At 38.3% G+C, this 26,865-nt stretch overlaps 1 protein-coding gene across 1 annotated transcript; it reads right to left on the bottom strand.

Annotated features, from left to right (window-relative positions):
• Positions 1-106: 106 nt before the first annotated feature.
• On the bottom strand, positions 107-26,865 carry ANXA13 (annexin A13). The gene is made up of 10 exons (XM_072413235.1): positions 26,830-26,865; positions 18,666-18,741; positions 16,550-16,738; positions 13,167-13,265; positions 13,006-13,085; positions 10,098-10,166; positions 9,518-9,619; positions 8,929-9,004; positions 4,208-4,320; positions 107-388 (listed from the first exon to the last, which is right to left on the bottom strand). Exons 1-10 carry the CDS (start codon positions 26,842-26,844, stop codon positions 269-271), a joined length of 939 nt encoding a protein of 312 aa, XP_072269336.1. The 5' UTR covers positions 26,845-26,865; the 3' UTR covers positions 107-268.

Below are 26,865 nucleotides of genomic sequence, written 5' to 3'. Positions count from 1 at the left end.
TTTTCCTGACACATCTGCAAGCTCTGGTGCACCTGAAGTTCCTTCCATACCAAAGTTCCACAAGCAGTTATTTCCCTTATGTGAACTGTAATAAAACAAACGGCACTAAAATTCTTTAAAACTTTATTTGATTATAAAATATGAATTTAACATTTCAGTTCTAGCTTTAAACGAAAGGTTCAAAGTAAACATGGGTTCTACCAATACATATCATGAACATGTACCATCTCCTCAGTCTGGAACAAATTCTACAGCTTCAGGTTTCTCTTTAATGCAGAAGAGCTATCAGAAGTTTTCCAAAATCTCCAGACGTGTCTGATTTTACGGCATCCGCTAAGCTCTTCTTGTACAACTCAAGGTATTTTTGTTTGATGGTCTCCAGATCAATCTGAGAAGAATGAGAGAATCCCTGTAAATATTGTGAAAAATATACTTTGACTAGACCATGGGACCATTCCATTCCATTGGGACCATTCCCAGTTCCACAAAATCCTAATGCTACTTGGAGAATGAAGAATCTGATTATCTGCCATGAACTTAATCTAAAAATTGCATAAAGAGGGGGAAGATTAGAACCCGGGGTTTTACCTGCACACCCTCAATGAAAAGAAACCCCCTTGTGTCCGGTCTTTGTGACAACATTAACAAAAAGTCGTACCAAATTTCTCCAATGAGGACACAGACATCAGTTGAATCATAAGATAAAGGAAAAGAACTTTGAGAAATTTTGATTTCTGTCTGTTCCCTGATAGCCATATTATTTCCTTTTTTTTTCTGGCCTGGGGTAAAAGATGGGGGAACTCTCCAAAGAGAGGTCACAAGAAACATCTAAAACCTAGCAGAAAGTCTAACTTTTCTTCAAACTATTTAACTAAAAACAAAAGATTTTAGCTTTAAAGTGACCGAGTTGTTAAAACTAAAACTTCTGAATAGCCATGCTGGTTCCAAAAGCTGTATATACCTACTCTTCCCATTGCGCAGGCCACCAGAAAACCACTTGGTTTATTAGAAATCTTCAAGGAAACCACAACATTGTTCAAACCATCCATTTCTACCTGCTGACCTATTACAGGATATAGTAATGGCGTGGAATTCAGGAGGATGAACCAGTGAGAACTGGGTAGGACCAGGAAATCAATATCTTCTGAATTATAGGGAGCCTTGTGGACTTTATATGAAGAATTCACCTAACTAGAGTTGTGATCTGGAGGTGCAGATAAGTATTTACAGTCTTCTGTGAGGTTAATGATAAGGTTGCTTTAAAGGAAAACTACAGTTAATTTGTAGTTAATGTTTCATGGTTCCTTTATATGCTTTCTTCATCTATGAATTGGGATATGTTGGAATGTGATTGCCATTTAGGACAGTGATGGTGGCCACAAATGGTCCATTCCCATTTCTGGGTACAAGGAGGTGTTATTACTGTCCCTTGAGATAAACACAACTGCCACCAACCATCAGAGAGATGATAGGTCGGTGCAAATGATAAAGTAAGAGCATAAGTCTTCTTTATCACCTCCGATTTAAGGACAATCCAACTGCTCAAGGCATTTTTTGGCACAGCTTTGGTATTATACATTCAAACTGCGGATCGTTCTTTTTTAGTCAATAGAGGAAATAGGAAGAAGCTTTGCACAACCCACTGCACGGATCCTGCAGGTGGTCCATAAATATATGATGGTTACTAATTAGTCTAAAAGTGGCTTAAATCTTTGTTTGCCATATTAAGGATATTTTAGCCTTATACAAACTTTACTATTTTCAGGCAGGTCAGACCTGGTCTAAATACAAGCAATACACTTTGTACATTTATTGACATTTTCACAGCTTTTCTTTAGCTTTCATTCACAACCATCTGCTACCCACAGCTTCAATCACTTTCCAGTTTTAAATGATTGAAACCAACAGGGATGCTGAAAATGCTTTTTGATTTTCCATAAATTTCCTCTGCAAACTCAAAAGTTCAATCAAAACTGGGAAACAAATTAAAGTGTGGGTGGAGAATGTGGTTGAATGCTAATGGAAAGCCCCAGAGTGTACTGGTTTGAATATGGTGAGTAATAGATATCAGCGAGAGATAGGGAGCCATGGTCATTGCAGAAGGCTTCGAAGAAGAAAGATTATTACATTACATTCAACTTTATAAATAGCATTATCTGCATAAAACTAGGCATTCCCAGTGAATGGCTGTGAATTGTTGGAGGCAGTGGGTTCCTATGTGCTTTATAGTTTGAAGTTTTTTAGTTGGTGTAGAGGAAGGAAAGGTGGGATGGCAAATTTAGAGGGGATTGCAGAGCCTGAATAAGGCTATTACTAATTGTATTTCTGCAGATTTACAGCCTTTTATTTGGGATCCAGGCCCAGAGTGTCCTAGAAGGAATGAGTGGGCCAGGCACTCCATCCCATTTCAAGGGCAGAAGAAGGGGAGAAGTTGCACCCTGAGAGCACATGGCACAGGTGAAGAGGCTTTGTACCCAATGTGCTCCCAAAGTTGAGATCCGTGGGACCCCAAGAGAGTGCCAGGAGGCTGAATTTACTGTTTATGGACTTTTTCTTTCTGTTACTGAAAGCAGCCCCGGCAAAGCAAAGTTGCTTTTCTGTTTCTGGTTTGAACCAATAAAAACGTTCAGGAGCCCTAAAGAGAACTTGCTACATGGAGCCACATAGCTGTCAGCCTGACATTTGACCCAGTAAATGTAAGCACAGGGACCTAAGGTCCTTTTTGTATTATTATTATTACACATTATTTATATAGCACCATCATATTACACAGCACTGTACAAAGTCATGTCACTAAATGTCCCTCAAAGGAGCTCACAATCTAATGTCCCTACCATAGTCATATGTCACTAATGTAGCCTAAGGTCAATTTAGGGGGAAGCCAAATAACCTAACTCCATGTTTTTGGGATGTGGGAGGAAACCAGAGTACCTGGAGGAAACCCACACAAACACGGAGAGAACCAGCAAACTCCATGCAGATAATGTCCTGGCTGGGATTTGAACCTTGGACCTAGCACTGCAAAGGCCAGAGTGCTAACCACTGAGCCACCGTGCTGCCCATTGCTGTGCTTGGAATGACCCAAATCCCAGGTTTGCTGGGCTATCCCATCCTCCTTCCCCTAAGTTTATGCCTACCTTACTTCTACAGCCACAACCTACTAAAATGTTTATAGCATATAGTGAAATCTTCTCTGTGTTGGCCATGTCTGCTTAGGAGATCCCCTTTAATAGGTGCATCTCCTAAGCTTCCTTAGCTTGGATGATGGCCCTAAAATACATCTATGGAGACCAACTACACAGCACCGAGACTGTTTCAAAGAAGGATGAGGGTATTGCAGGGGCATTTAGAATGAGTGGGATATTTTAGGTCAGGGAGGTTAATAAAGGATAAGTAACCTTTGAAAGAACACTCAACATTTAAGTCATGCCAAAGTTCCTTGAAATGTTACTATATTATATATCCCTGGCATCATGCTGTGTTCCCTGAAGGAAATGACATAAACTCTGATGTCATTGTGTACAAGCTCTGACATTATTAACATTAGTAACAGTAATATTATAGTGCCAACATATAAATACATATACCATGTATATGGGGTTGCAAATGATAGACAGATACAATCAATGACACCAGAAGAGGAGAGGACCCTGGCCAAAAGAGCTTACAATCTAGGAGTTTCTCCTGTTCTCTGGTTTCTTGATAAAGAGGTATTGCCAAAAGCTAATCAGAGGCGCTCAATGGTGCCCAATTTTGTAAATGATCTTCGGATGGTATTAGAATTAAAACATTTTACTATGTGATATATTATTGCAGCATTGTCCAGGGAGCAATTTAAAGATTTAAATATCTATTGTGTATTACTCATCCCCAATTCTTAGATTGTAAGCTCTTCGGGGCAGGGTCCTCTTCTCCTCCTGTGTCACTGTCTGTATCCGTCTGTCATTTGCAACCCCCGTTTAATGTATAGCATTGCCTAATATATTGGTGCTTTATAAAAGTTTCACAATAATATTAGAAATTATAATATGTTTCCTTATTAAAAGACTATACTGGTTTACATGAATTCTATGCTAACTAAAAACCTAACATTGGTCTTGTTTCTTATGTTTTCTATGAATATTATCAGTGTCATATGTGTGCACAGATAATACAGGGCATGATATACATGATAATACACATGGGCACATAATGAATAAATTCTCACCTCTGCCCTGGTGACTATAATTCGGATCAGTGTGTCTTCATCTGTACCGGCCCCTTTCATGGCTTTGTAAAGTTTCTTGGCAAAGTAGGCTTGACAATCCTTAGTGCATTGAACTGCAAAGAAAATACATAATTGTCTGGTTTAACAACATATTAATATGCAAAAAGATATCCATTTCTTCTCGACCATGGTTCCACATAAGGGTGATCTGTAAGGGTGATATTACATGAGTCACTGAAGCTCACCTTACTAAATTCAGTAATTATAGTATCGGTAGAGTCTAAATGTGCATTGCACCAATTTGCAGCCTTTTGGTACCTATTCTGCATCCATTCTGCATCCATTCTGGGCCCAGCAGCCCAATACTCATTCTCCAGCCTTCTCAGGCCTGATATCTTATCTGAAACCTGAATGCCACACTCTTGCCTTTGCAGCACTAAATCCCAGGTTCAAATCCTGGCCAGGGCACTATCTGCATGTAGTTTGCAGGCTCTCCCTTTGTGTGCATGGGCTTCCTCCGGGTACTCTGACTTCCTCCCACATCCCAAAAACATGCAGTTAGGTTAATTGGCTTCCCCCCCAAAACTGATCTTAGATTGAGTTAATGACATATGACTATGGTAGGGACATTAGAGTGTGCCCCTTTGAGGGACAATTAGTGTTATGACTATGGACTTTGTACAGCGCTGCGTAATATGATGGCACTATATAAATACTGTGTAATAATAGGAGCTTATACATTACATTACTGAAAAAGACGTAGTTATGGGGTGCATGTGTAATAATAAAACACAGAAAAAGCTACTAATGAAAGAACCAGGCAGTACTTCTTTCTTCCACTAGATGCCCTCAGTCTTCCAAGCTCAATGACAGCCAGCATCATTCCACCCTCTTCTCTAAGCATAGGCTGTCATACATTCATCCGCAGCCTATGGCTGAACAGTATAGGAAAACTATTATAGTGATAAGCATTCTTCCATTCTGCTTTTCCTTCCTATTAGCATTTCCTTGTTACTAAATAAACCAATTGGTCACTTAAGCTCTGCTGTACAGGGGGCCCAAAGGCTGATGCCAGGACAAATTCAGGTACTTCCATTGTTTGCATTTACAAAATGCATGAAATGATGTAATATTATACACAGAGTTGCACCAAACTGTAACTTTTATATCTGCCAGTAGTTCAGCTTTAGCTGTTATAGAATCAGTTATTGTTGCTGCATTGCTATGGGTGAAGCACCTTATACTTTACTTTTCATACATTAGTCTTTACTATCTCTCCCTGCAAATCCTTGTAATATTTTATGATTACTTGTTACAGCCCAAAGCATGTCATCGTGAGCATGAATTATTTTTATTCCGTCCCAATAATTACATTTATTTGGAGTCAGATATGAGTGGAATTCCTCTGAGAATTTCCAGAGAAGACACTGACTGGGTCAAAAGGGGGGCAAGTAATGCGTGAGACTGTGCTGACATATTAGCAAATCAATTCCAAAAAACAGAATTCCTGACCTGTCATGCCTGTGTATGACTCACATGTCACCGCACCTTGTACCGATGCCCGCTGATGTGAGTGGAGTTTGTCCTGAATGATTGTTATAGCATAATGTCAGCCAAATAAGCTTTTTATTTAGCTTTTAGTAGACTGGGAAATGGTTGGGGATTTCATCAAATTTTTATTGCTCTCTGTGCTTGTTGAGGATATTTTATTTCCTCTTAGGGCAGGAAGTGATGGGTAATGTCTCCATTGGGGACGCAGGCAAAACCAAAAACATATGTTATGTAGTATAGAAGGGTTAGAGCACTGACAATAGTTTTATTGCTGTCTGTGCCTTTCCTGGCTGCACCGGCTATTTCTTATATGGAGATCCCAAGAACAAGAAATGAAAGGCAAAAATAAACAAATGGCAAATGTTTTAACTTTCTAATAGAAAAAAAATAGGCTTTAACCCCCCTAGCGTTCTAATTCTGTCTTTTTTTTCATGCAAAGAGCTTTACATTTTTTTGCATGGAAATGTATTTTACATTGTAGGCCTATATTTCTTAGGTATAACTCCCCAAATTATGTTTAATATTTAATAATAAACTTTAAATTAAAAAAACACAAAAATCTGTAAAAAAAAATAAAAAATAGTGAAACGTAATATAACTTAAGAGTAGATTGTATAATATATATATATAATATAATTTATATTATAGCAAGATTTCTTTGTATTGGACTCAATATAGCTATTTTGTATTAAATCCAATACAAAAATATTTAAATTTCCTGCCGCTCCTCCCGCCCGCACTGATGCATGCACCAACGTCACCTGTAAACCCCGGAGATCGTCTCTGCATTCGCCGGCTGAAGCAGCTTTCTCTCGGAGGGAGAAAACGTGTCCTGAGGACCTGCAGGGACCAGCAGGACGCCAGGGACAACAAGGGAATAAGGTAAGTGTTTTTTTAATGTTTATGTGATCCTGAGTGTGACTCGGGATTACCGCTTTTTGAATGGAAAATCCACATCGAGTCAAAGCGGGATTACCGCTAGGGGGGTTGAAGAGCACTCCCTGTCCCTGAGATACAAGAACTGAGGGGAAGTCTCTCTAAAGTAGGGAGATCCCTTCTTCCCCTCTGGGGTTACCTGACAAATTTTGGATAACCTAGCACTTTGCTCCATTAGCAATGGTCATCTATACAAAACAGTGGAATGAATTGCCCCAACAGTGATGTGCACCACAGAAAATGCCAAAGTGTTTTGTAAAGTCCAGAAAATTTTGTTACTTAAAGTCACAATCAATGAAAGCCAACACGTGCTCAAATGATCTCCCTTCATCAGGTCTTGGCAGATACTGCAGAAGAGAACCATACACTGGACTTGTATGTGTAGAGTAATCCTGGATGGTAGATTCTGAGTTAGTGCCAAGCTTACTAGTCCAATGTATGTTCCTTTTCTGCAGCATTTGCCAAGTGATGACGGGAGATCTTTTAAACTGCTGAAACTGGCAACTTTACAATAGGGAATAATGAGGGCAACAGGTCCAGTCATGGCCAGCACAGTGGGAAAGGAACCTTACAGAAACAGTTGAAGTTGACTAAGTAAAGCCAACGACAACCTAATGAGTGATCTCCAGCTAGAGCATTTCCATGGATGGCCTTATACTACAGCCTCACTGCTTTGCGGGCGAGAAGACAATGGACTGCATGAACTTGGACCATAAATCTTGCTGGACCAGCGCCTTCTATTCCTGGACAATCAACATCTGCAGTGTCACACTCCATGGTGATTGGATTAAGATGTTTGTGCTAGGTGAATATAAATGCTGGGGGATTTCCTACACTGGTAGAACTGATGAAGCAGCTTGGAATGCTGCAAAACTTCTTCACAATTACAAGAACAAGTCCACTTGAATTGGACCAGCTACTACTAGACATACAATGACCTGAATAAATGGTAACCTCCACAGACATACAGGTGAGTTGTTTCTTTTCCCCATCTTAATGCCATGGGCTTAGGGGCCGATAGGTGAAGGAAGGTGGCTAATACGGGCTGTTAGACCTGGTTAGGTTCAACGAAATAAGAGAGGCCCAAAGCTAGAAAATATAGGTGCAGGGCCTGCATGACAAGGTACACAGCAAGGAGGTGTACCTCCTTGCTGGGAGGTAAGGGTTAAGGAATTGATCAGGGGGAGTGGAGTTGAGGATTGGTTAGAAGGTCAAAAGGGAGGGTAGTTAGAACGTTTAAGAGGGGTTGTACCGGAAGTGGGAGGTCTCTTTTTAGGAAGGAAAAATTTCCCACCCACCTATCCCTATAAGGAGGTAGGTGGGTGGTGGGCTGTTCTTTGGTTTAGGTAGTTGGGGTCTGGGAAGGCAAGGGTCTTGTGGTATAAAATGGTGAGATTTGGTAAGGGGGATTCTTGGTGGTGGGGTCCCTATTTAAATTAAGTATGGTCATTGGCCCCTGAGGCGATCCTGGGCAGCTAGGGGCCTGTTTGTGATGGTGGGAAGAGGAAAGCTGGTGGTGGTACGGACCTTGCTTTATCAGGTCTGCAGCCTGGTTGTTGGAGTTTATAACAGGGAGTTTTATTAAATTTTATACAGTAAATAGGGTAATGTTATATTATGATAATGGGGAAAGGGTAATTCATTCCTGGTATTTATGTAGGTTGGTTTATACATGTTATTAAGTTATTTGTTTTTTATATATTTGAAATGTTGTTTATTTAATGTGTTATTTATTGAATTGGCTGCTTGCCAGCTATTTTAAGTTCAAATTTGGTGTCAGTTGGATTCTTTGGGGCTAGGTTTTGAAAGGGGAGCTGGTGGGCAAGTGGAGGGTGGGAAGTTTGGAAGGGGGGGTTAAAGGGCAAAAAAGTCTGTGTTACCCTGATCAGGGAACAGTATGGTCAGTGCCAATTACATACCAGGATACTTTCTTTAAGTAGCAGAAAAAAAAGAAGAAGACCAAAAAGGTGAGCACAATATATTATCCACAAGCAGAAGAGACATTGGGGAAATGTAATTATTTTCACAGCCCTAAAGCAGGTCAAGTACCACTTACAGGTCCACCATGTATAATAGACTTTTAGCGGGAGGCAATTTCTGGTTTCCAACCCGATATTTTATGCATTTCCCAGTGAGCAATGCATGATTCCTCCCTACTCATACTTTGCATTCCCATACATATACAGCCTAATCCACCAAACATAAGCAAACAATATTTTCCTACCAGAACTTACCTATTGTCAGATAAGCTGATTTCAGATTTCCCGATGTTTCATTTTTAATCACATCTTCAATGTTTTTGCCATGCAGCTAATAAAAGAGAAAGGGCCATAAAATTATTTAACGTCACTCCCCAATATTTTAAAATTTATTTCAAAGGCATATGTGTACATCTCTATTGACTTTATGGGCTATGATGGCTGGACCATGTGTAAATCCGGTCCATTATGGACACAGATACTTTGTTTTGTGAACAGGCAAACAGAAAGGGTGCAGAAACACAACACCAGTGGTAGGGGCGTTTATCAGTCGCGCAGTGCTCATGTTTGGAGTCAGCCAGCAAAAGCTGTACTATTCTGGACAACCAAAAAAAAACTTTCTTTTGGGCTGCAGGAATTTACTTTACAGCAGAGATTAAAAAAAAAAAATAAAATAACGTATCTAAAGCTAAAATTATCCTGCTCAGGGTTTAGATTAAAAATTGAATGTGATGTTGGGTTTCAATGCAACCTATTTAACCCAGAGGAGCAAAGTGTAAGTGAAAGTGTAACGTGTAGTAGATAAGTGGACAAAGGAATCATTCCATGTTTATGTGATACTTACAATCTCATAGGCTTTAAATATGGCTCTAAGCTGCATGTAGTTCCTTGTTGCGAGAATAACATTGAACTCGGATTCCTCGGTACCCCATCGAGCTTGTCCAGCCTACAAAAAAATCAAAAGCAATAAGACATTAACAATATATGTTATTCACATAGAGTGAATTGTCACATTGCAAGGGAAATTTCACTCAAAAATAAAAAGGTAGAGCTGACACTATTTCTTTGTTCTGTTGGTGTTCTGGAGACAAAACGGGAAAGGAGAGGATATTTTTCAAAGGTGGAGAATATCGTGTTGTACACATAGATAGGTGCACCATTGGGAGATATCTCCTGACATTCCAGAAACAATTGTAAAATTTTAGATACATTTTTCCACCTGTCCTGTAACAATGGCAATAACAGGGCACCCAGACAACAATAATAACCTGACGGGAAAGTGATCCATTATCATGGCCATACAAGGAAAAACAACGAGCTGGGGCAACTGGACTGCTTGATTAGCCCACATCCTGGAATTCTGGGTTTTAGTTCATATATTCATAGCATTGTACATCTCATTTCAGAGATACTTAATTACTTACTTCATAAAGCCTTTGAGCATCCTCACCGGCACGTCTTTCATCAATTTCTAAGCCTTCATCCCGATTTGCCTACCAAGAAGACAGACAATTAAGATAGGGTTCATTTTGTTCTTCTTTTATTGTAACAAAATCCTACTGTGGAAGGTGGAAATATCTTTACAGCGAGGGGAAATCTCCTCTATGACAATTGCCACCATTGGAAGTTTTTCCCTCATTTCCTGATTTGGTTACAATTGGATAAAGGTGTGGTTTAAATTTGAAGAGCGCTTGTTGTAAGTTTTCTTTACTTAACAATCAATAATCAAGGTAGCCCATATGAATCATTAGATGATTCATGGAAACAGCTGGTAGTTTGCTTTGGTCTTTTGGTTATTTTTGTGATCAGAAGCTGGTTTCATGTGAAATGAGTAAAAAATTGGTGGAGACCAACCCAACCATCCAAGGTCTTGGGGGACAAAACCCCAGGATGATGTCCCAATACCATGTGCTGAAATCCTCATTCCAGTACCCATCACTTTACCTATACCACCAGTATTGGTCTTCTGCTCGGGTGTAGCTGGAGTCACTTTGAGGAGCATGGAGCCAAGATCCTATGCCACGTGTCATCTCCACTCTATATTGCTCCTTCTAAAGATGGGTCTCATGGACCAACGCACTCAGGAAAACAGGCAACATAATAGAAGTTCTGATTATTTGAAATGGGCTTTTTGATTCCTTTAGATACAAAAAACAAGTCTGAAACTCTTTACTAAGAGGAGTTCACCGAGTTCACAGCAAATATAGCTGCAGAAACATTCAATTCACATCACGCAGGTTATACGTTCCACAGTATGCATTTACCGCCTGCCTTACCAAAACAGTGACATAGCCGGCAGATCTAACCACAGCTATTTTAAATGTTGAGACTGAAAATCCTGAGAATAAAAGAAATACTCATCATAATACAAGCAACAGGACCTGACTCATCTGTCTGGAGGGATGTTTTTAATAGAATTCTTGTCTTTATTGGGATTGTCAATGGATACAACCCACCAATTTTTTTCTGTGGTTGGTATAGGCTGCAATATGTTAAAAACTGGTCAGGTTTAAAGGGACCTGAATTGGTTTTGGCAATATTTGGTTTAGAAATGTATTTAAAATGATGTTATATATCATTGTTTTATTACCTATTTAAAATATCTCTAATGGTTCAAGGTGATTCAGTGGCACCATATTTGCAGAACATATTGGGCTGTTTAATAAAAAAAGGGGAAGAGATCTGTTAGATGTGAGTGCACAGCCGTGATGAGTTATTGCTGCACCCACGTGGCATCCATCAGTGTTTTATAAGAGGAGCACCAGGATCCTTGAAGCATGGAGGCATGTGGGCTGAGATCCAATATGCACTTGGAGTTGTTAGTCTATACTAGTTTAGATAACTTTGCATGGTTACTTAAACAGTGAGTAATTTGCCTTTTTTATTAATACATGAATTGGAGCTCCTTAAGCAAAATCTTTTATGAAGCTGATTTATTTTATCAATACCAGTTGGCTGTAGTATTTAATTATATAGAAGCCATTTACATATTTTTATTTGTGTTATTATTCTATGATGTTTATAATGCTGACATAGTAGAAACATAGTATTTTATTAGTGGGATAATTTGACTTATTTTAGGTCCTGGTGTTTCTACAACATGACCAGGTCTAAATGATTAAGGATTATGTATGGCTTTATAATGAAAGTGCAATATATGGTATTATCATGGCATGTCTATTATATTATAGACACAAATATGGTGTTTGTCCTGATTAAACAAATTATGCGAAACGTGTAACATGTCACTTATTGACTTAATGATTAAGATAATGGTCACATTTGCAATTGTATTCAAAATTTTGATAAAAAAAGCTTTTATCATGAATTTCGTACTAATGAAATTGTCATTTTAAGGTAATGAATCTTAAAAAACCCATAAGAGTTAATAAAAAAATTCCAAACATTTGTTACTTATTTTCTATCTGCTTCTGTCTTTTGGAAACCTCATTTGGGGATGTGTAAGCTAAAAAAGGGGATTACATTAGTTTAATTTACAGCATAGCTGAAAATGTATTTAGAGAGCTGAACTGATTTTGAAGCTCCAGAAAATGGTAATTGTGAAATAATTATATACTAAGTCTTATTATATTAGTCCCACTTTCTTTTTTTTATTTAAAGTGGAACTGAACTTACATAGTGAAGGTTTGCAGTTATAGGGAACATCTTGATACTTTTATGGAGCCAAAGCTTATATGGAATTACCCAGTGTATGTCCTGTTATTTGAGGGTGCTCAGGCTCTCCTGTGTGCACAACCTCATAGCTGTATATATGTTTTGGAAATCTAAGACTTGTATGCTTCTGATTGTTGTGTTGGGAAATTTAGAGTGAGATTCTGTGATCTCATTACTGTGCTGCTCACTGATCTCCTTGCCAATGAAGGAAGCAAAGCCCTGCCTCTACCAAGATGGCCCCTGCACACAGGGACATAGTGCAGAACCAAGTATAGTAAGCCAGCAATGGGTAAGGATCAGTTACAAGGGACCACAAGCAATGCCAATGCCGACCCTTTGCTTTCTGCCAGCCATTTTTGGCACAGCTTCCAGAACTGAATTCCCTTTCAACTGACAAAGGTCAGTAAAGTTTATGGCATTGGATAGGTCCATGGGTCTTAACCTTGGCATGGGCAGAAGCTGGGACCTTGTGCAACCTAAGACTGGTATCTGAAGGATTGTTCTGAGGACTAACAAAGGTGTTACATTTAGGCAACAGAATGTCTCCAAGTCGCAAACTGAAAAGGATTTAGAGCAGGTCACTTTAGAAGCAATTAATATTTGTAGGTGATTCCAACATGCTGCCATTTTTCCTCCATTTCTAGAATCATTTATTACCTGCAGAAGTGACACCAGAATCTTCTTAAAGTATCCGCTGGTGTCACTCTTCACATCATCCTCCAGGTCTCTGTCAAACACTAAAGGAAAATAAGAAAAGTGTCACAATATGAAATAGAATTGGAACTGTTGCAACTAAAAAGCAAGAGAATGTTACTCACGTCTTTTGTAGGATGCTTTTATGTTGCGTATTTGCTGGAAAAGAGTGAATGATATGAGAAGTCTGACAATGGTGTGAAATTCAATGTATCTGCAGTAAAATCATTTACATGATAACATCAGTGCCTGGTAATTTAACCTATTGGCAGATTACACATACTGGATTTAGCAAGGAGGAGGGCCATAGGAACCCTCATTCGAAATGCTGCCTTCCTAAAAGGAATCCCTGAGGAAGCATTAGTAGGAGCGGATACGTTAGGATCAGAGGTTAGGGACCAGTTAGCCATTCCAGGAAATATGTATTATTACCCAGACATATATAGGGGTTGGCATAGGGTTGGGGTTTGGGTAAGAGTTTAGAGCTGAAGCCTATTTCAAAAGAGCAAAACAGGCCTGACCCCTGCACTATATGTCCTACACATTACTGACACCTGCACTCTGTGTCTTACACATTACTGACCCCTGCACTCTGTGACTTACACATTACTGACCCCTGCACTCTGTGTCTTACACATTACTGACCCCTGCACTCTGTGTCTTACAAATTACTGACCCCTGCACTCTGTGTCTTACACATTAATGACCCCTGCACTCTGTGTCTTACACATTACTGACCCCTGCACTCTGTGACTTACACATTACTGACCCCTGCACTCTGTGACTTACATATTACTGACCCCTGCGTCTTACACATTAATGACCCCTGCACTCTGTTTCTCACACATTACTGACCCCTCCCTGCACTCTGTTTCTTACACAATATTGACCCCTCCCTGCACTCTGTTTCTTACACAATATTGACCCCTCCCTGCACTCTGTTTCTTACACAATATTGACCCCTGCACTCTGTTTCTCACCCATTACTGACCCTGTATCCTGTGTCCCACACATTACTGACCCCCGCACACTGTGTCTTACACATTACTTACCCCTGCAATATGTTTCTCACTCATTACTGAACCCTGCACCCTGTGTCTCACACATTACTGACCCCTGCACCCTGTGTCCTACACATTACTGACCCCAGCACCCTGTGTCTCACACATTACTGACCCCTGCTGACCCTTTACTGATATCCAATCTAAGTTGGCAATGCTTCCCCTGACCACCAATGTAAATGGACCCTTTACTGACCTCCAATCTAGGGGGCATCACTACCCCTGACCACTAATGTAAATAGACCCTTTACTGACCTCCAATATAAGGGGGCATCATTGCCACTGGCCACCAATGTAAAGGGACCCTCCAATAAGCACCATTTGAAGGGGACACCATTCTCGCCTACCACTAATGTAAATAGACCCCTTACTTACCACCAATCTATGGGGCATTACTCCCGATGACTACCAATGTAAAAGACCCCCTAAATGATCATGTGATGTGGGAGCACACCTCCTTAAATTACCACCAGTCAAAGAGAACACCACTATCAGATATAAAAACAATGTAAAGAGACCCTGAAAGACCACCGATGTAGAGAGCAGCCTCTTTCAATGACTGCTGATGATAAAGAGTCTGTCTGTGTAGTTCTTTACTGCATAATATTGTGTTTGGTATATATTATATTGCTTTTCATTTCAACTTGTGATCAGCAGGGTTGGAGCACGGTAGTACTCAAAGTGATTCCACCACTATGTCATACACTTTGGGTTCACCACATCCTGTATTCTTGTATTATTAGGGCATTTCCTTTATAATAATTCTGTGGCTGTGCATTTCAGAGCTATTATTATTATTAAACAGGCTTTATATAGCACCAACATATTACACAGCGATGTACATTATATAGGGGTTACAAATGACAGACAGATACAGGGGAGGATAGGATCCTGCCCAGAAGAGCTTACAATCTAGGAGATAAGGGATGCAAAATTGTGCAATCTGAAAATTCTCCATATGGACTATTCCACTGAAATATGTTCAAATATATTCACACAAGTGAATATGCATAATGCCCCCTGCTCTGCAGTAATGGTGCTGGGAATCCTGAGTGAGGCATTTACCTGCTTTGGTGACATTACTTCAGCTGTCATTTAAGGGTCTGGATCTAATAAAAAGGTTATAAAACAACCTTTATATTTATAAAATATATAATATAAAATATAAAAATTAAAAAAAAATATATAAAATATAAAAATAGTTATAAAATAACTAGGAATATCTCCTAGATTGTAAGCTCTTCTGGGCAGGATCCTCTCCTCCTCATGTGCCACTGTCTGTATTCGTCTGTCATTTGCAACCCCTATTTGATGTACAGCACTGCGTAATGTGTTGGAGCTATATAAATCCTGTTTATTATTATTATTTATATTATTAATATATATATTATTATATTTAGAATTATTATTATTTATAATAATATAATATATATTAATAATAATACTAATAATACTAATATTAATAATAATAATTAATAATAATATTAATCTAGATTTTAAAAAAGTTAATAAATACCACAACATACAACTGCATGAACTCTATTTATAAAACAGGGAATTATACATTCCCTTATGGGTATCTTCCAGGTGAATGTATTTCAATGGCAGTAATTCATTCCCACCAGGGAATATTTTATAAATAGAACCCCTATGGCATCTTAATGGATGTTTTTAAAATATTTTAATAGTTCCCATGAAGCCACATGAAATGTCTTCTCCATTTGAACTCCTGAACATTTCTAATTTTTGTTACATTGGGCCATGTTCCCAGTGGCAGTGCCCAGCTCTCTAAACAGCAATATATAAAAATTGTCTTTTTTTTTATTAACTATAATGTAATTCACTGTTTCTGCAGACATTCTGCTTTCAGGATGGAAATTTCTATCTGTGCTCATTACTATTTATATCTTTATGTTATATCTATACCATACTGATCCTGCTGTAGGTGTACCTTTTAGCTGGGGTTCCCTGATATCTGAAAATTATTAAAAGGTATCAAATTTTTTTGAAACAAAAATTCATTAAATACGATTTTTTTTAAATCCTGGATGCAATGTATATTTTGTAATTAAATTAGAAAAGTCATGCTGTACTGTATAAGGTTATTACTGCTGTTGGCTTTGCTCCCTGGCACACCAGGCACACCGAGAGTGCCATCTAGTGGCCAATCTGCAAATGTCTGCATTAAAGGGCTATCATTGGAAAAGCATTGGTGCAGCCAGGTCTCACAGCTACTTTGAAAATGCCAGTTGCCTAACTGTTGCTGTTTTGACTTGCTTCCTCTTTTTCCAGAATTAAGGAAGAACAGGCATTCCTGCAGGACTGAGTTATTCTCACATAGCCTATATATTTATGAAATTTCCAGCTTTTTATTTTAGAAGTTTGGATTTGCAGAAAAAGACCCACTGATAATTATAAGGCTGCAAATCTGCAATGACCAGTACCCTATTGAAGGTCTTCTTGCTCAAAGCAATGTTGTGTCAGATAACGTTGCACAATATATATATATATATATATTATAATAAATAGAGGTGACAGTACCTTTCCATACATTGCCTTGTACTTCTGCTTGACTTCTTGCCGCTGGTCGGAGGACCTATTTGCCAGCACCTCAATAATGGCTTTCTCATCAGTTCCTGTGATGCCAAACAAAATGTTTCATTAGAATAAATAGATGACAAAATAGAAAAACTGAATTAAAAAAGTGTGAATGTGAAAGTGTGAATTATGTGAAAGAAATAAAAGATTAGCGGCAGGCGTTATTTATGGGTTTCTAATGGATACTGAGCACTACGTAAAATGTCTCCAAAAGCCCCAGACACCATTTGTAATTGTATTGTAAGACTTCTATGACCATAAGACTTTATTTGGTGTCATGTGTTGGCAATTTATGAAAACTGATAGAGGAGTAGCAGCAGGTACAGTAGTCTAGCCAGGTCATCTTTAGTATCCTATTAAAGCTTAAATTTTACATTTGTCACCCAAAAAAATATACTGAGGGGAATTCTTACACTTGAGGCGACAACTGTACATTCTACTTTTTTTTTTTTTTTTATCATTTTCTTTTGTCTTAAAGAGGCCAAATCACCACATTTTTTTTTACATTATTATAAACATTGGTAAACTTTTTATATAATGACAACCCCTCATCTTCTGTCTTTACCATGGTAAAAACTGAATGTGAAACCTGAAGCTTTTTGGGATACATACATCACGTATGCTAGGAGGCTGTGAGCTGCTCCTTGTGCACATGCTTAATCTAAGGCATGCGCAGAAGATGATAAATAAGCAGGTAACAAGGTAATAGGTGCCAACCCTGGGTAATAATAGGTATCATTTAAAGAGAACAGAGAAGTTTTTTTTGGCAAACACAATATTTACTGTGCAACCCAAGTATGGTATTCATCCAGTAGAAAATCACAATATAATTATATGAAATTGGTTCAACACTATACAAATTACTTCTATTGCACCGGAAGTTGGTTATAGCAAATGATTACTAAGTTTAATTAATTTGTGCATAGAAGTGGCTTTCCTGGAATGCAAAAAAAAATCACTCTGCATGAGCAGTGAGATTGGCACTTTTTTTTCTTGTTTTTGAGGAAAGCAAATCACCCGATCTTCTGCCTGTGCAATGCAAGATTGTGAGATGTAAGAATAGGAAACCGGAGGAAGACAGAGGATGGCAATACCCAGAAATAAAGATGGGACTACATGTGACCGAATGGACTTGGTATCAAGGGCTTTACACCCATGAAAGGTAAGTGTTACTCTGTTCTGCTTTAACAACAGAAACTAAGGGGGAAATCTCCCCAACGTGACAAAAGGAGCCAACAGATATTCCAACATGCCATATTGAAGTAAAAAAAAAAAAAAAAGAAAAACTTTAGACTAAATGTACATTAATGGGACTTTTACATTCACATTGTTGCCGTTTATACACAAATCCCTATTTAATGTACAGTGCTGTGTAATATGTTGGTGCTATATAAATCCTGTTTATTATTATTAATAATTATAATATTAATAATAATAATCTTCCTATAGTGCATTTTCACATACATTTATGTGATCCGATGGTGAAAAAATGCCAGTTGAAAAAGCTCTCATTTTCTTACAGTCTCTAGGGGGGCAGCAGGGATTCAGGGATTTCTTTCTGTTCCTGAAATCTTTCTTTCTAAAGCTTGTCACGTTATTTACAGTATAACTAAAGTATATAAGATAAAGTTGGTTGATCTAAAGCATATCGTGCAATTATATTCATTAGTGTTTTCAATATTCATTTAATTTCAGACATTATGCTGCAGTCTCACCTGCACTCCCATTCAGCTGAATGGTTTTGAACCTTTTAGTACATGGTGGATTGCAGTGCAGTTCCTGAAAATGCCAAGTAGTTTCTGGCCAAGAGGTTCCTTCCCTTCCCCGGAGGAAGAAGCTCATCACAACCACAAACTTGATGCTTTTGGGAACATACCAGCAGTATGCCATGCACCTGGGACTGTCTAACGGTGCGATTTTCCAGCACAAGTTTGAAAAATACACAATAAAGCTGTCTACACTTACCCAATCCTTTACAGGCCTTGTGAATTTTCTTAGCATCTCGTTCTGGATCAAAATCATGATGGTGTCGAATGGTTGGCTAAAGAAAAAAAAATTGGAAAACTTTGTTAAACATTGCGATCTGTATTATGGACCCAAAATACTATCTTTATAAAGGATAATTATAGAAATGAGTAAAATCTCTAGTTTTTATTTCCAGGAAATTGACAAAATAGCTAAAAACATCAGCAATGCACTGGAGTCAAGGTGGAGACAAAATTGGAACTAAAAAAATGTATAGTTTGCCTTTAGATGCTCCAGAACTGCAGTGCAATGTTGCACTCTCATGGGGATTATTTAAGGCTCTCTGTTCTGCTTGCTGGAGAGGAAGATGCACCTGGGGACCTGCAGTGCAAGGATCTCCCTGCTTCAACTGTAACTATTCTGGGCATCCGTGCTTTCTACATCACTAATTCTCCTTGTTGAATATCACCCCACCAGTCATCGAATTACCAGTAATCATAGGAATGGGTCTGAGGGGTATGAGGAAGCCTTGTCTCTACTACAACAGCTGTGTTCTGACCGAGACCAGTTGCAGAACAAGGTGTGGTAAATCAGTAATGTAGAAAAGATCACCTGCATGGGAGAATTTTTCAGTTCAGTTCCTCAAAAAAATGTTTTTTTAGGCTGGGCCGAAGGATTTTCTGGTTTGCATTTTAGTTAAATATTAGTATTTGAAATTAATAAATTAATTACTGTGTAGATAATTTTTTTGGCTATTTGTATATACCTCTGTAGATACTTATTGTGCCCGTTTGTTAAACTTCTGAAGAAGAAGACTTTTTTGCCTGCCGCGAAACGTGTGGAGTTGGGGAAAAGTATTGTTATTGTTATGTTTTGTACAAATGATATGTATACAAATTGTATTATTTACTAAAAAATAAATATTGTTTTTAACAGTAAGTATCCTTAATCTTTATTGACATCTTAAAAGTATCACACCACTTTTTTTTGGGATTAGATATACTTCTTAGGGAATGAGGCGTCCTATTATTATCATTCCTCCAAAATGAATGTTCTGTATTGTGTCTTGTTTTTTTTTAATGTGCAATTACTTTAAATGGTTCTTGAGTAGTACAGAAACACAAAAACAGACAGTGGGAAAAAAGTGAAAAAAGAGTATACAAGGCAATCAAATATTAAAATAATAAATACAACACAAATAATACAAGGAACAGAATCTACATGTTAAACTCAGATTCTTAGTTTGAGTTCTAACCTGAACCCCTAGGATCCCTCTGGACACATAAGCTTCCTGTTTAGTACAAACATGCTGTATCTCAGTACTGCATGCAAATACACATTAGGGATGAGCGAGCGAGTGAAATCGTAAGCTAGACTGGCTGGTGTAAATTTGCCGATCGAGCTCGAATTTAAAAAAAAAAGCACCAGCTGCATTCATTGATCAGTTCAGTGTGTGATCCCCGGCACTAGAGGTTAAATGGGGGCAAGTCTCCCCATTCAGAACCTCTAGTGCTCTCTGACTGGCTGAGGAAAAGAGTTTCTCCATTTAGAGTTCTTCTGCAGTTCCACTGCGATCCCCGGGCACGAGAGGTTATTTACCATCTATAGCCCAATGATCTTCTCAATGAGTATGGCCGTGGCCGTGCAGAACGGTGTGCGATCCCAAGGACTAGAGGATATCGCAAACAGGAGTATTCCCAGGAAATCCTGTGAATCCCCTGTGAATCCTCCTGCTATAATTTCTTTGATCTTCCGATGGTTACGCGAAATCGATTTGCTGAAATTTCGCAGAACTATCGGAAGTTCAAGGAAATTTTCGCCAAAATGCCAGGAAATAGGAGGGTTAATCAGATGTGACCATGAAATGGGTAAGGGCATTAGATGTCAAAATATTAGGAAGGGCATTAGATGTCAGGCTATATTACAATAAAAACCATGGGTCTGATTTGTCAAAGCTCTCCAAGACTGGATAAGATAGGCTATCATGAAGGAACCTAGGTGACCAAGCAAATCTGGAATGGATTTCTTAAAAATCATTTGATATTAGTTAGCAAGTGTTTTTATTTTTGGACAAGATCTATTCCAGGCTTTCTCATAATTGTTTACTTCACAGAGAAGTAGAATTGTCTAATTCATAGAGAGCTTTAATAAATCGGCCCCATGTGTCTATATGTAAAGGCAGGATGTGTAGTCACAGGAAGAGATGGTAAGCAATTTGTAAGACCTCAGTTTATTGAAGCCACATCTTTTACTTTATATAAAAGCGTAGATAACCCTTTAATATGAAGTAAACATTTGGTAAAGACTGAATGGGAAGCCAGCAGCCTCCTGGGATACCTATGCTTTGGGTCATTGGTTGCCAACCTTTTTGGACCTACAGATCACTAAACTCACGGACTCTGGAATACGCATGTGCGGGGAGCCATGTGTCACTCAAAGGGGAAGAAACTTCCCCCAAGAGTTTGTCATGATGCCAGAACCTGGCCACTCTCTTATCGTAGGTTTGAGCCTACAATAGGAGAGTGGGTGGGTTGTGTCCAGAAACACAGAATGGCCACCACCCTGAGCCTGCGATGCATACGGGAGACATGGTCCGTGGCACTGGCCAGTGCGCCCCCAGTGGGGACTTCTCCTGAGTCCGCTGGGGGTGCACTGGCCAGAGCCGCAGACGACCCACTGCTTTGGGTGGCTTCTTCTCCACATGCCCAAAATTTTCCCGCCAGTGCAGTGAGATTGGAACTTCTTTTTTTACACTTTACTGCTCATTATAAAATCTGGTGATGTAAGCAAAAGCAAGATTCCATGCCGGAATGAAGAATGAATCCAGGATGGTGCAGGGCTGAATAGAAGTCAATTGTTGAAGGATAAAGGATTTTGCGGAAGTAAAGGTAAATGTAATTTTTTTTTGTTAATGAGTGCCTGCTTCAAAAAAAAGAAACTAAAGCCAGGAGAACTCCTGGATGTGGATGGGTGCATAGCCAAATACAGCTTACACAATGTTTTGTTTTTTAAAATTTGCAAAGTTCAATTTTTAATTCCAAATGTAATATCTATAAATTACCCTAATCAACATGATTGCATGGAGAACTCGGCTTGGCTGATTTTGGGTTTATTTCAGCTTTATTGTGACTGTTTTTTGTGGATTGGGATCACTAATAACCAAGTTGTGTACCCAACAAAACAAACACTTCCAGTTTCAGACACTTTACAATAAAATGTATAGAACCTGCAGAGTGTATGAGAGATACGCAGCCTAACATAATCATCTCAGGGTATTTACAGAGAACATAGCTGAACTCAGTGTTTATGGAAAAAATGAACATGATAGGCTAATCTTATGCAAACATGAGTAATAAACCAACATAGAGGTCTAGTCTCTGTGTGGTCAGTAGCACACTTCCCTAACATTTATCTCATCTGGCACAACATGGATATCATTAATACATAACTAGTATAATCCTTTCTGGTGGAAGGTCATTCTTCTTATCGTCACCAACAATACAGGAGACTGACCCCTCTAGATTAAGCTTTACAAACTATGAAATAACTTTTTCATTATTTTGGACAAGTTAGTAAATTGAGCTTAGGAGACAGCACAAACATAGGAATATTAATATCTTGGAGAAAACTGCATTGTCATCGGAGTCCTTCTATAATGAAAAGTTGAGTTTGATTTTTTAAACAGAAAAAAAACTGCAATACCAAACAGATCCTGTTTTCTTCTTATTCCAGAGCCCAGTAATACGCTTTTATCATTTTTCTGTAAAAGGTTAATGCTTCTTTTTGACATGCAGCCTAAATCTGCACTGGGCACCTTTATTTAGCGGCTAATGTGCCCAAGAGTGGTTTTTAAAGTCAACTGCAGTATTTGATATATGCAGTTGTGGTGCAGTTTATCCATCTCCAAAGGATTATGGGCCAACTTCTACCAACAGCCGTAATGCAACTGCCCAACTATGTTCAACTCCTGCTCGCTGTGGTTGGAAAGCATCCCCATTCAATAGAAGTGGCTGGTGGAGGAGGCAAGAAACTATGGGCCTGGTATTTAAACAGTTGTCAAGGTTGTGACCCACATCCCTCATCCACTCTTATTCAACTAAATTGAAGTATTTTGTAACCATTTTGTGCATGTGTTTGCACGTGGTTGTGCTCGCGATGAGGTTGCGGTGGCTTGCGGTTCCTAAATATAGGGCCTGATTTTATAAAGCACTCCTAGACTGGAGAAGATAGACTATCATTGTGATCCAGCAAACCTGGAATAGATCTGGTCTAGGATGGAAAACATTTGCCAAATAATGGCAATTGATTTTGGGAGATCCTGGATCACCCAGGTTTACCCATGATAGTCTATCTTCTCCAGTCTTGGGGAGCTTTAAGAAATCAGACCCTATGCCCCTGATTCATCAAGCAGAATCGGATGATCGCTCGTGACATTTACTGTCCGCAGTTTTCTGCCTTTTGTTCTCTGTATTCAGTCACTGGAGGTATCAGGAGGTAATATAGATACAATTCAATTGTTTTCTATTTTCCAAGATAACTAAATAGGAAGTCATCTGTGTATTGGAAAATATTGATGGCAGCCTGGTGCTAAATAACTCGAAACATTTACATATATTTTATGAATGCCAACTTCAGCCAACAGTACAATGTGCAATATTTACTTTACAAGTCTAGCTGCTCAATAGAAACCATTATATATATATTCAATACAGTTTAAAGGAGAAGATTGTGTGCAGGAGAGGACTAATAATGGAACCAAGTTTGTAGACTTTATTGTCTCATGGTGTTAGCACATGAGACAACTGGAAGAGTAAACGACGGGAGAACAGTTTTGTCCTCCTATTACATTTTGCATGCCAGCTAAGGACTAAAGTTAAAATAGTTCAGAATTCGAAGTGCCTAATTGTCAGTAATACCAGTGCCATATCAACCATGCAGCAACATTTAAAGTTGGTAACCAACACGGTGAGCAAATCCCATAAAGTGTACTTTGTCACAATGACCCATTTGTCTGTTCATTAAGAACCTGCTACAGGCTTTCCAGATATTCCAAAATCATGCAGTTAGGTTAATTGGCTTTCCCCCAAAATTTTTAATGACATATGACTATGGTAGGGACATTAGATTGTGAGCTCCTTTGAGGGACAGCTAGTGACATGACTAAAGTGCTGCGTAATATGTTGCTATAAAAATACTGTGTAAAAATAATAATAATAATAATAATAATATTCCAGCACACCGTGACATGGTGTTCACCAGGTCCTTTTTTGTAGCTCTTCTCCATGTACTAAAACAATGATGGTTCATCATTGACAGACCCCTTTGCTCCCCAAACCATATTTCATTACTTTTGCTCATCTTCTCACTTGAGAACCCCTTTGATCCATTTATACATTTATTGGCACAGAGACAGTAGAGGAAATGAACCCCTTATCATCTGTTAGCTGTATCAGACAATGATTTGAACCTTGCTCATCCATGTATGGGAGAAAACACCGGGCAATAAACCAGGATGTACCAGTTCAGACCTTACACCACAATGATATGCATACTGTGTATTTTTTTGCTACTACAGAAACACAAAAATTAAATGAATTATACAAGAAATGAGATGTTGCAAAAACCTTTCAAAAAATATCTAAAGGAATATGTACTGGTGGGAACCATTAGATGGTAATGCTTCGCACCAATAGCACATACAGTGGTTTTTACAGCATTAAAGTATACATTTTACATTCAAGTATATGTTTTACATTATTTAGGTATACAGTATTTATTTTTAGGTTTGATTGAAGATTTATTCTAGGTATTGTAAATCGATAGATATTAAATACTATACATAAAAACATATTTTGGATTAAAGATTAACTTTTGGTTGGTTTAGCTAAGCCTAGTTAAAATGAAGTTTTTTTGGTGGCCACATATAAAACTTTGGGTGGTCAATTTGTTACCAATGTAAAAATGGCCTGGAGATTTTCTAGCTCTCCCTATGAACGGAAGGTCTAGAAGTGACATTGCTGACCCTTCATTTGAGAATGAGAAACTGGTGGAGTTAGCCGCTCCCGGGGCATAGCAAACTCCTGCCGTGTGCCTGAGAACAGCAAACGACAACCCAGGTAATAGCATTTGTGCGCAGTACAGACAGATGTGGTTCTCCCTCCATAGGAGGAGATTCAAACTTCATTCAGGGCCAGCAAGGCAGGAATTCCACTGAGATACGACTGCTTAAGATTTGATAGTAAAGTCCTATCAGCCCTGTCCAATTCAACTCTATGGACTTTAAAAATTGCTCCATATGGAGATAAAAAGAAAGGGATGTTTGTGATCTCAATCCACTCATCCTGTTTGGGTGACTACGCTGCTCCTAGTAAGTAAGGGTTGCCACCAGGAGAAAATCAAGAAATGCCTGAAAAGAAAAATGTAATGCAACCATTTATTATTATTATTACTATTATTATTATTATTATTATTATTAATAATAATAATAATAAACAGGATTTATATAGCGCCAACATATTACGTAGCACTGTACATTAAATAAGGGTTGCAAATGACAGACGGATACAGACAGTGACAGTACAGGAGAGGACTCTGCCCTGAAGGACTTACAATCTAAGAGGATAGGGGAACCATTACAGCTAAATTTTGGTAACCTGCACTATGCTATATTTCATTGCAACTGATGTACATGATATAGTCTTACCATACTGTATACATTAAGAAAGGTAAAGAGAGCAATCCATAGATTTATTGGGATGGTAAAAAAGCAAATATAAGTAAAACAAGTCTGTGCAACATTAGGGTGGGGATTAAACGTTTTAATATCTCATGGTGCAAAAGATTATCATTTGGCAGGTTGTCACAAGCATAGCTAGAAGGTGATAATTGTTTCCCAGATTAAGGTTTTATTTGACAAAAAAAGGAAAATGTCTGGTGCTTTACAGAAATCATGTTACTTTGAAGATGTACTAAGAGCCTATAAGTAGTCCAGAAAAAGTTTTTTATTTTTGAACACTCCAAATAGTTTCCTGATCCCAGATTTGAACCAGTATTCTATTTGGAGTGTATCAGGTGTGAAGAAGTTCGGGGATTCTCAAAGAATAAACTTATGAGAAGAGAGCCCCCTACTTCTATACCAAATGTTCAATAAATCCTCCAACAACAAAGATTGAAAGAGAAGTTGGATATCTTTGATGAATTTGGTTTGGTCATATACACGTATCCAGGATTATTTTTAAAATGACAGATCAAAAGAGATAGAAATAAAGAAATAAGTAAATACCTCTAAAGGTTCATTTATAAGATCCTTATAGTCAGAAGATAGAAAAGAAGTCACCCTTTTACTACAAGCAGCTAATACCCAGGCATGGTTGACCATTGTCAGGACAAAGCATTGATGTGCCGCCATTGTTGGAGGAAGTGCATGTGGAATGAATAGCACAATGAAGGAAATCATCAACTTTTCACAGAATGTTAAAAAGCAAAAATTGTATTTGATGGTAAATTTGCAATTGTTTAATAATTGTATCTAGTTACAGTTTAGATTTAGTGAACAAACAATGGGAAATTAATACTCGGAAGGAAAGCTTATGATTCCTCCACTGTTGCATTGCATGCATACATTGCATTATATTGACAGCTGAAAAAGGGGCACAAGCCTTAAATATGTCCCTGTCCTAAAAAACCTGAGCAAAAAGGCAAAAGTGCCACACAATTTAATATTAATATTAATCAAAAGGCAACATATCATGCAGCTCTTTACAAAGTACACAATCATGTACTAACTTTATTTTAATGGGGCTCACAATCTAACGTCCCATGGTCATGTATCAGTAAAACACTTTACAGCCAATTTTGTATGGAAGCCAAATACCTACTTGTGTCTTTTTGGGATGTGAAAGGAACCATTCAGATACTGAACTCCATTCAGATAGTGTTGTCTGGGATTCTAACCTGGGACTATAGTACTACAAAGGTAAGAGTGCTGGAAACTTAGCCACCTTGCCATTTAAAAAAGTATTATCATATATAAAATATTAACATAAAAGAATAATTTTCCAGAGGTTATTAATGCAAAGTAACATCTATACCAATAGTAACACATACATAAGGACAGTTTCCAGTACAACTTTTTCATGTATTACAAAGTATTTAAAAATCTTACATGGAAGTTGCCCATGTTGGCCGGGATATTGCAGTC

This window comes from Pyxicephalus adspersus, chromosome 5 (assembly GCF_032062135.1).
Source record: "Pyxicephalus adspersus chromosome 5, UCB_Pads_2.0, whole genome shotgun sequence".
NCBI lineage: Eukaryota > Metazoa > Chordata > Amphibia > Anura > Pyxicephalidae > Pyxicephalus > Pyxicephalus adspersus.
Note: the sequence above shows the minus strand (reverse complement) of the source record. Positions and strands in the feature narration are given on the sequence as shown.

What these genes read in the sequence shown, in the direction of transcription:
- ANXA13 (XM_072413235.1), bottom strand. An exon ending in CAAGGCCTGTAAAGGATTGG is followed by an intron (nt 16,739 to 18,665) that starts GTAAGTGTAGAC and finishes TTGGCATCACAG; the next exon opens with GAACTGATGAGAAAGCCATT. An exon ending in TTATAGTCACCAGGGCAGAG is followed by an intron (nt 389 to 4,207) that starts GTGAGAATTTAT and finishes CATTCTTCTCAG; the next exon opens with ATTGATCTGGAGACCATCAA.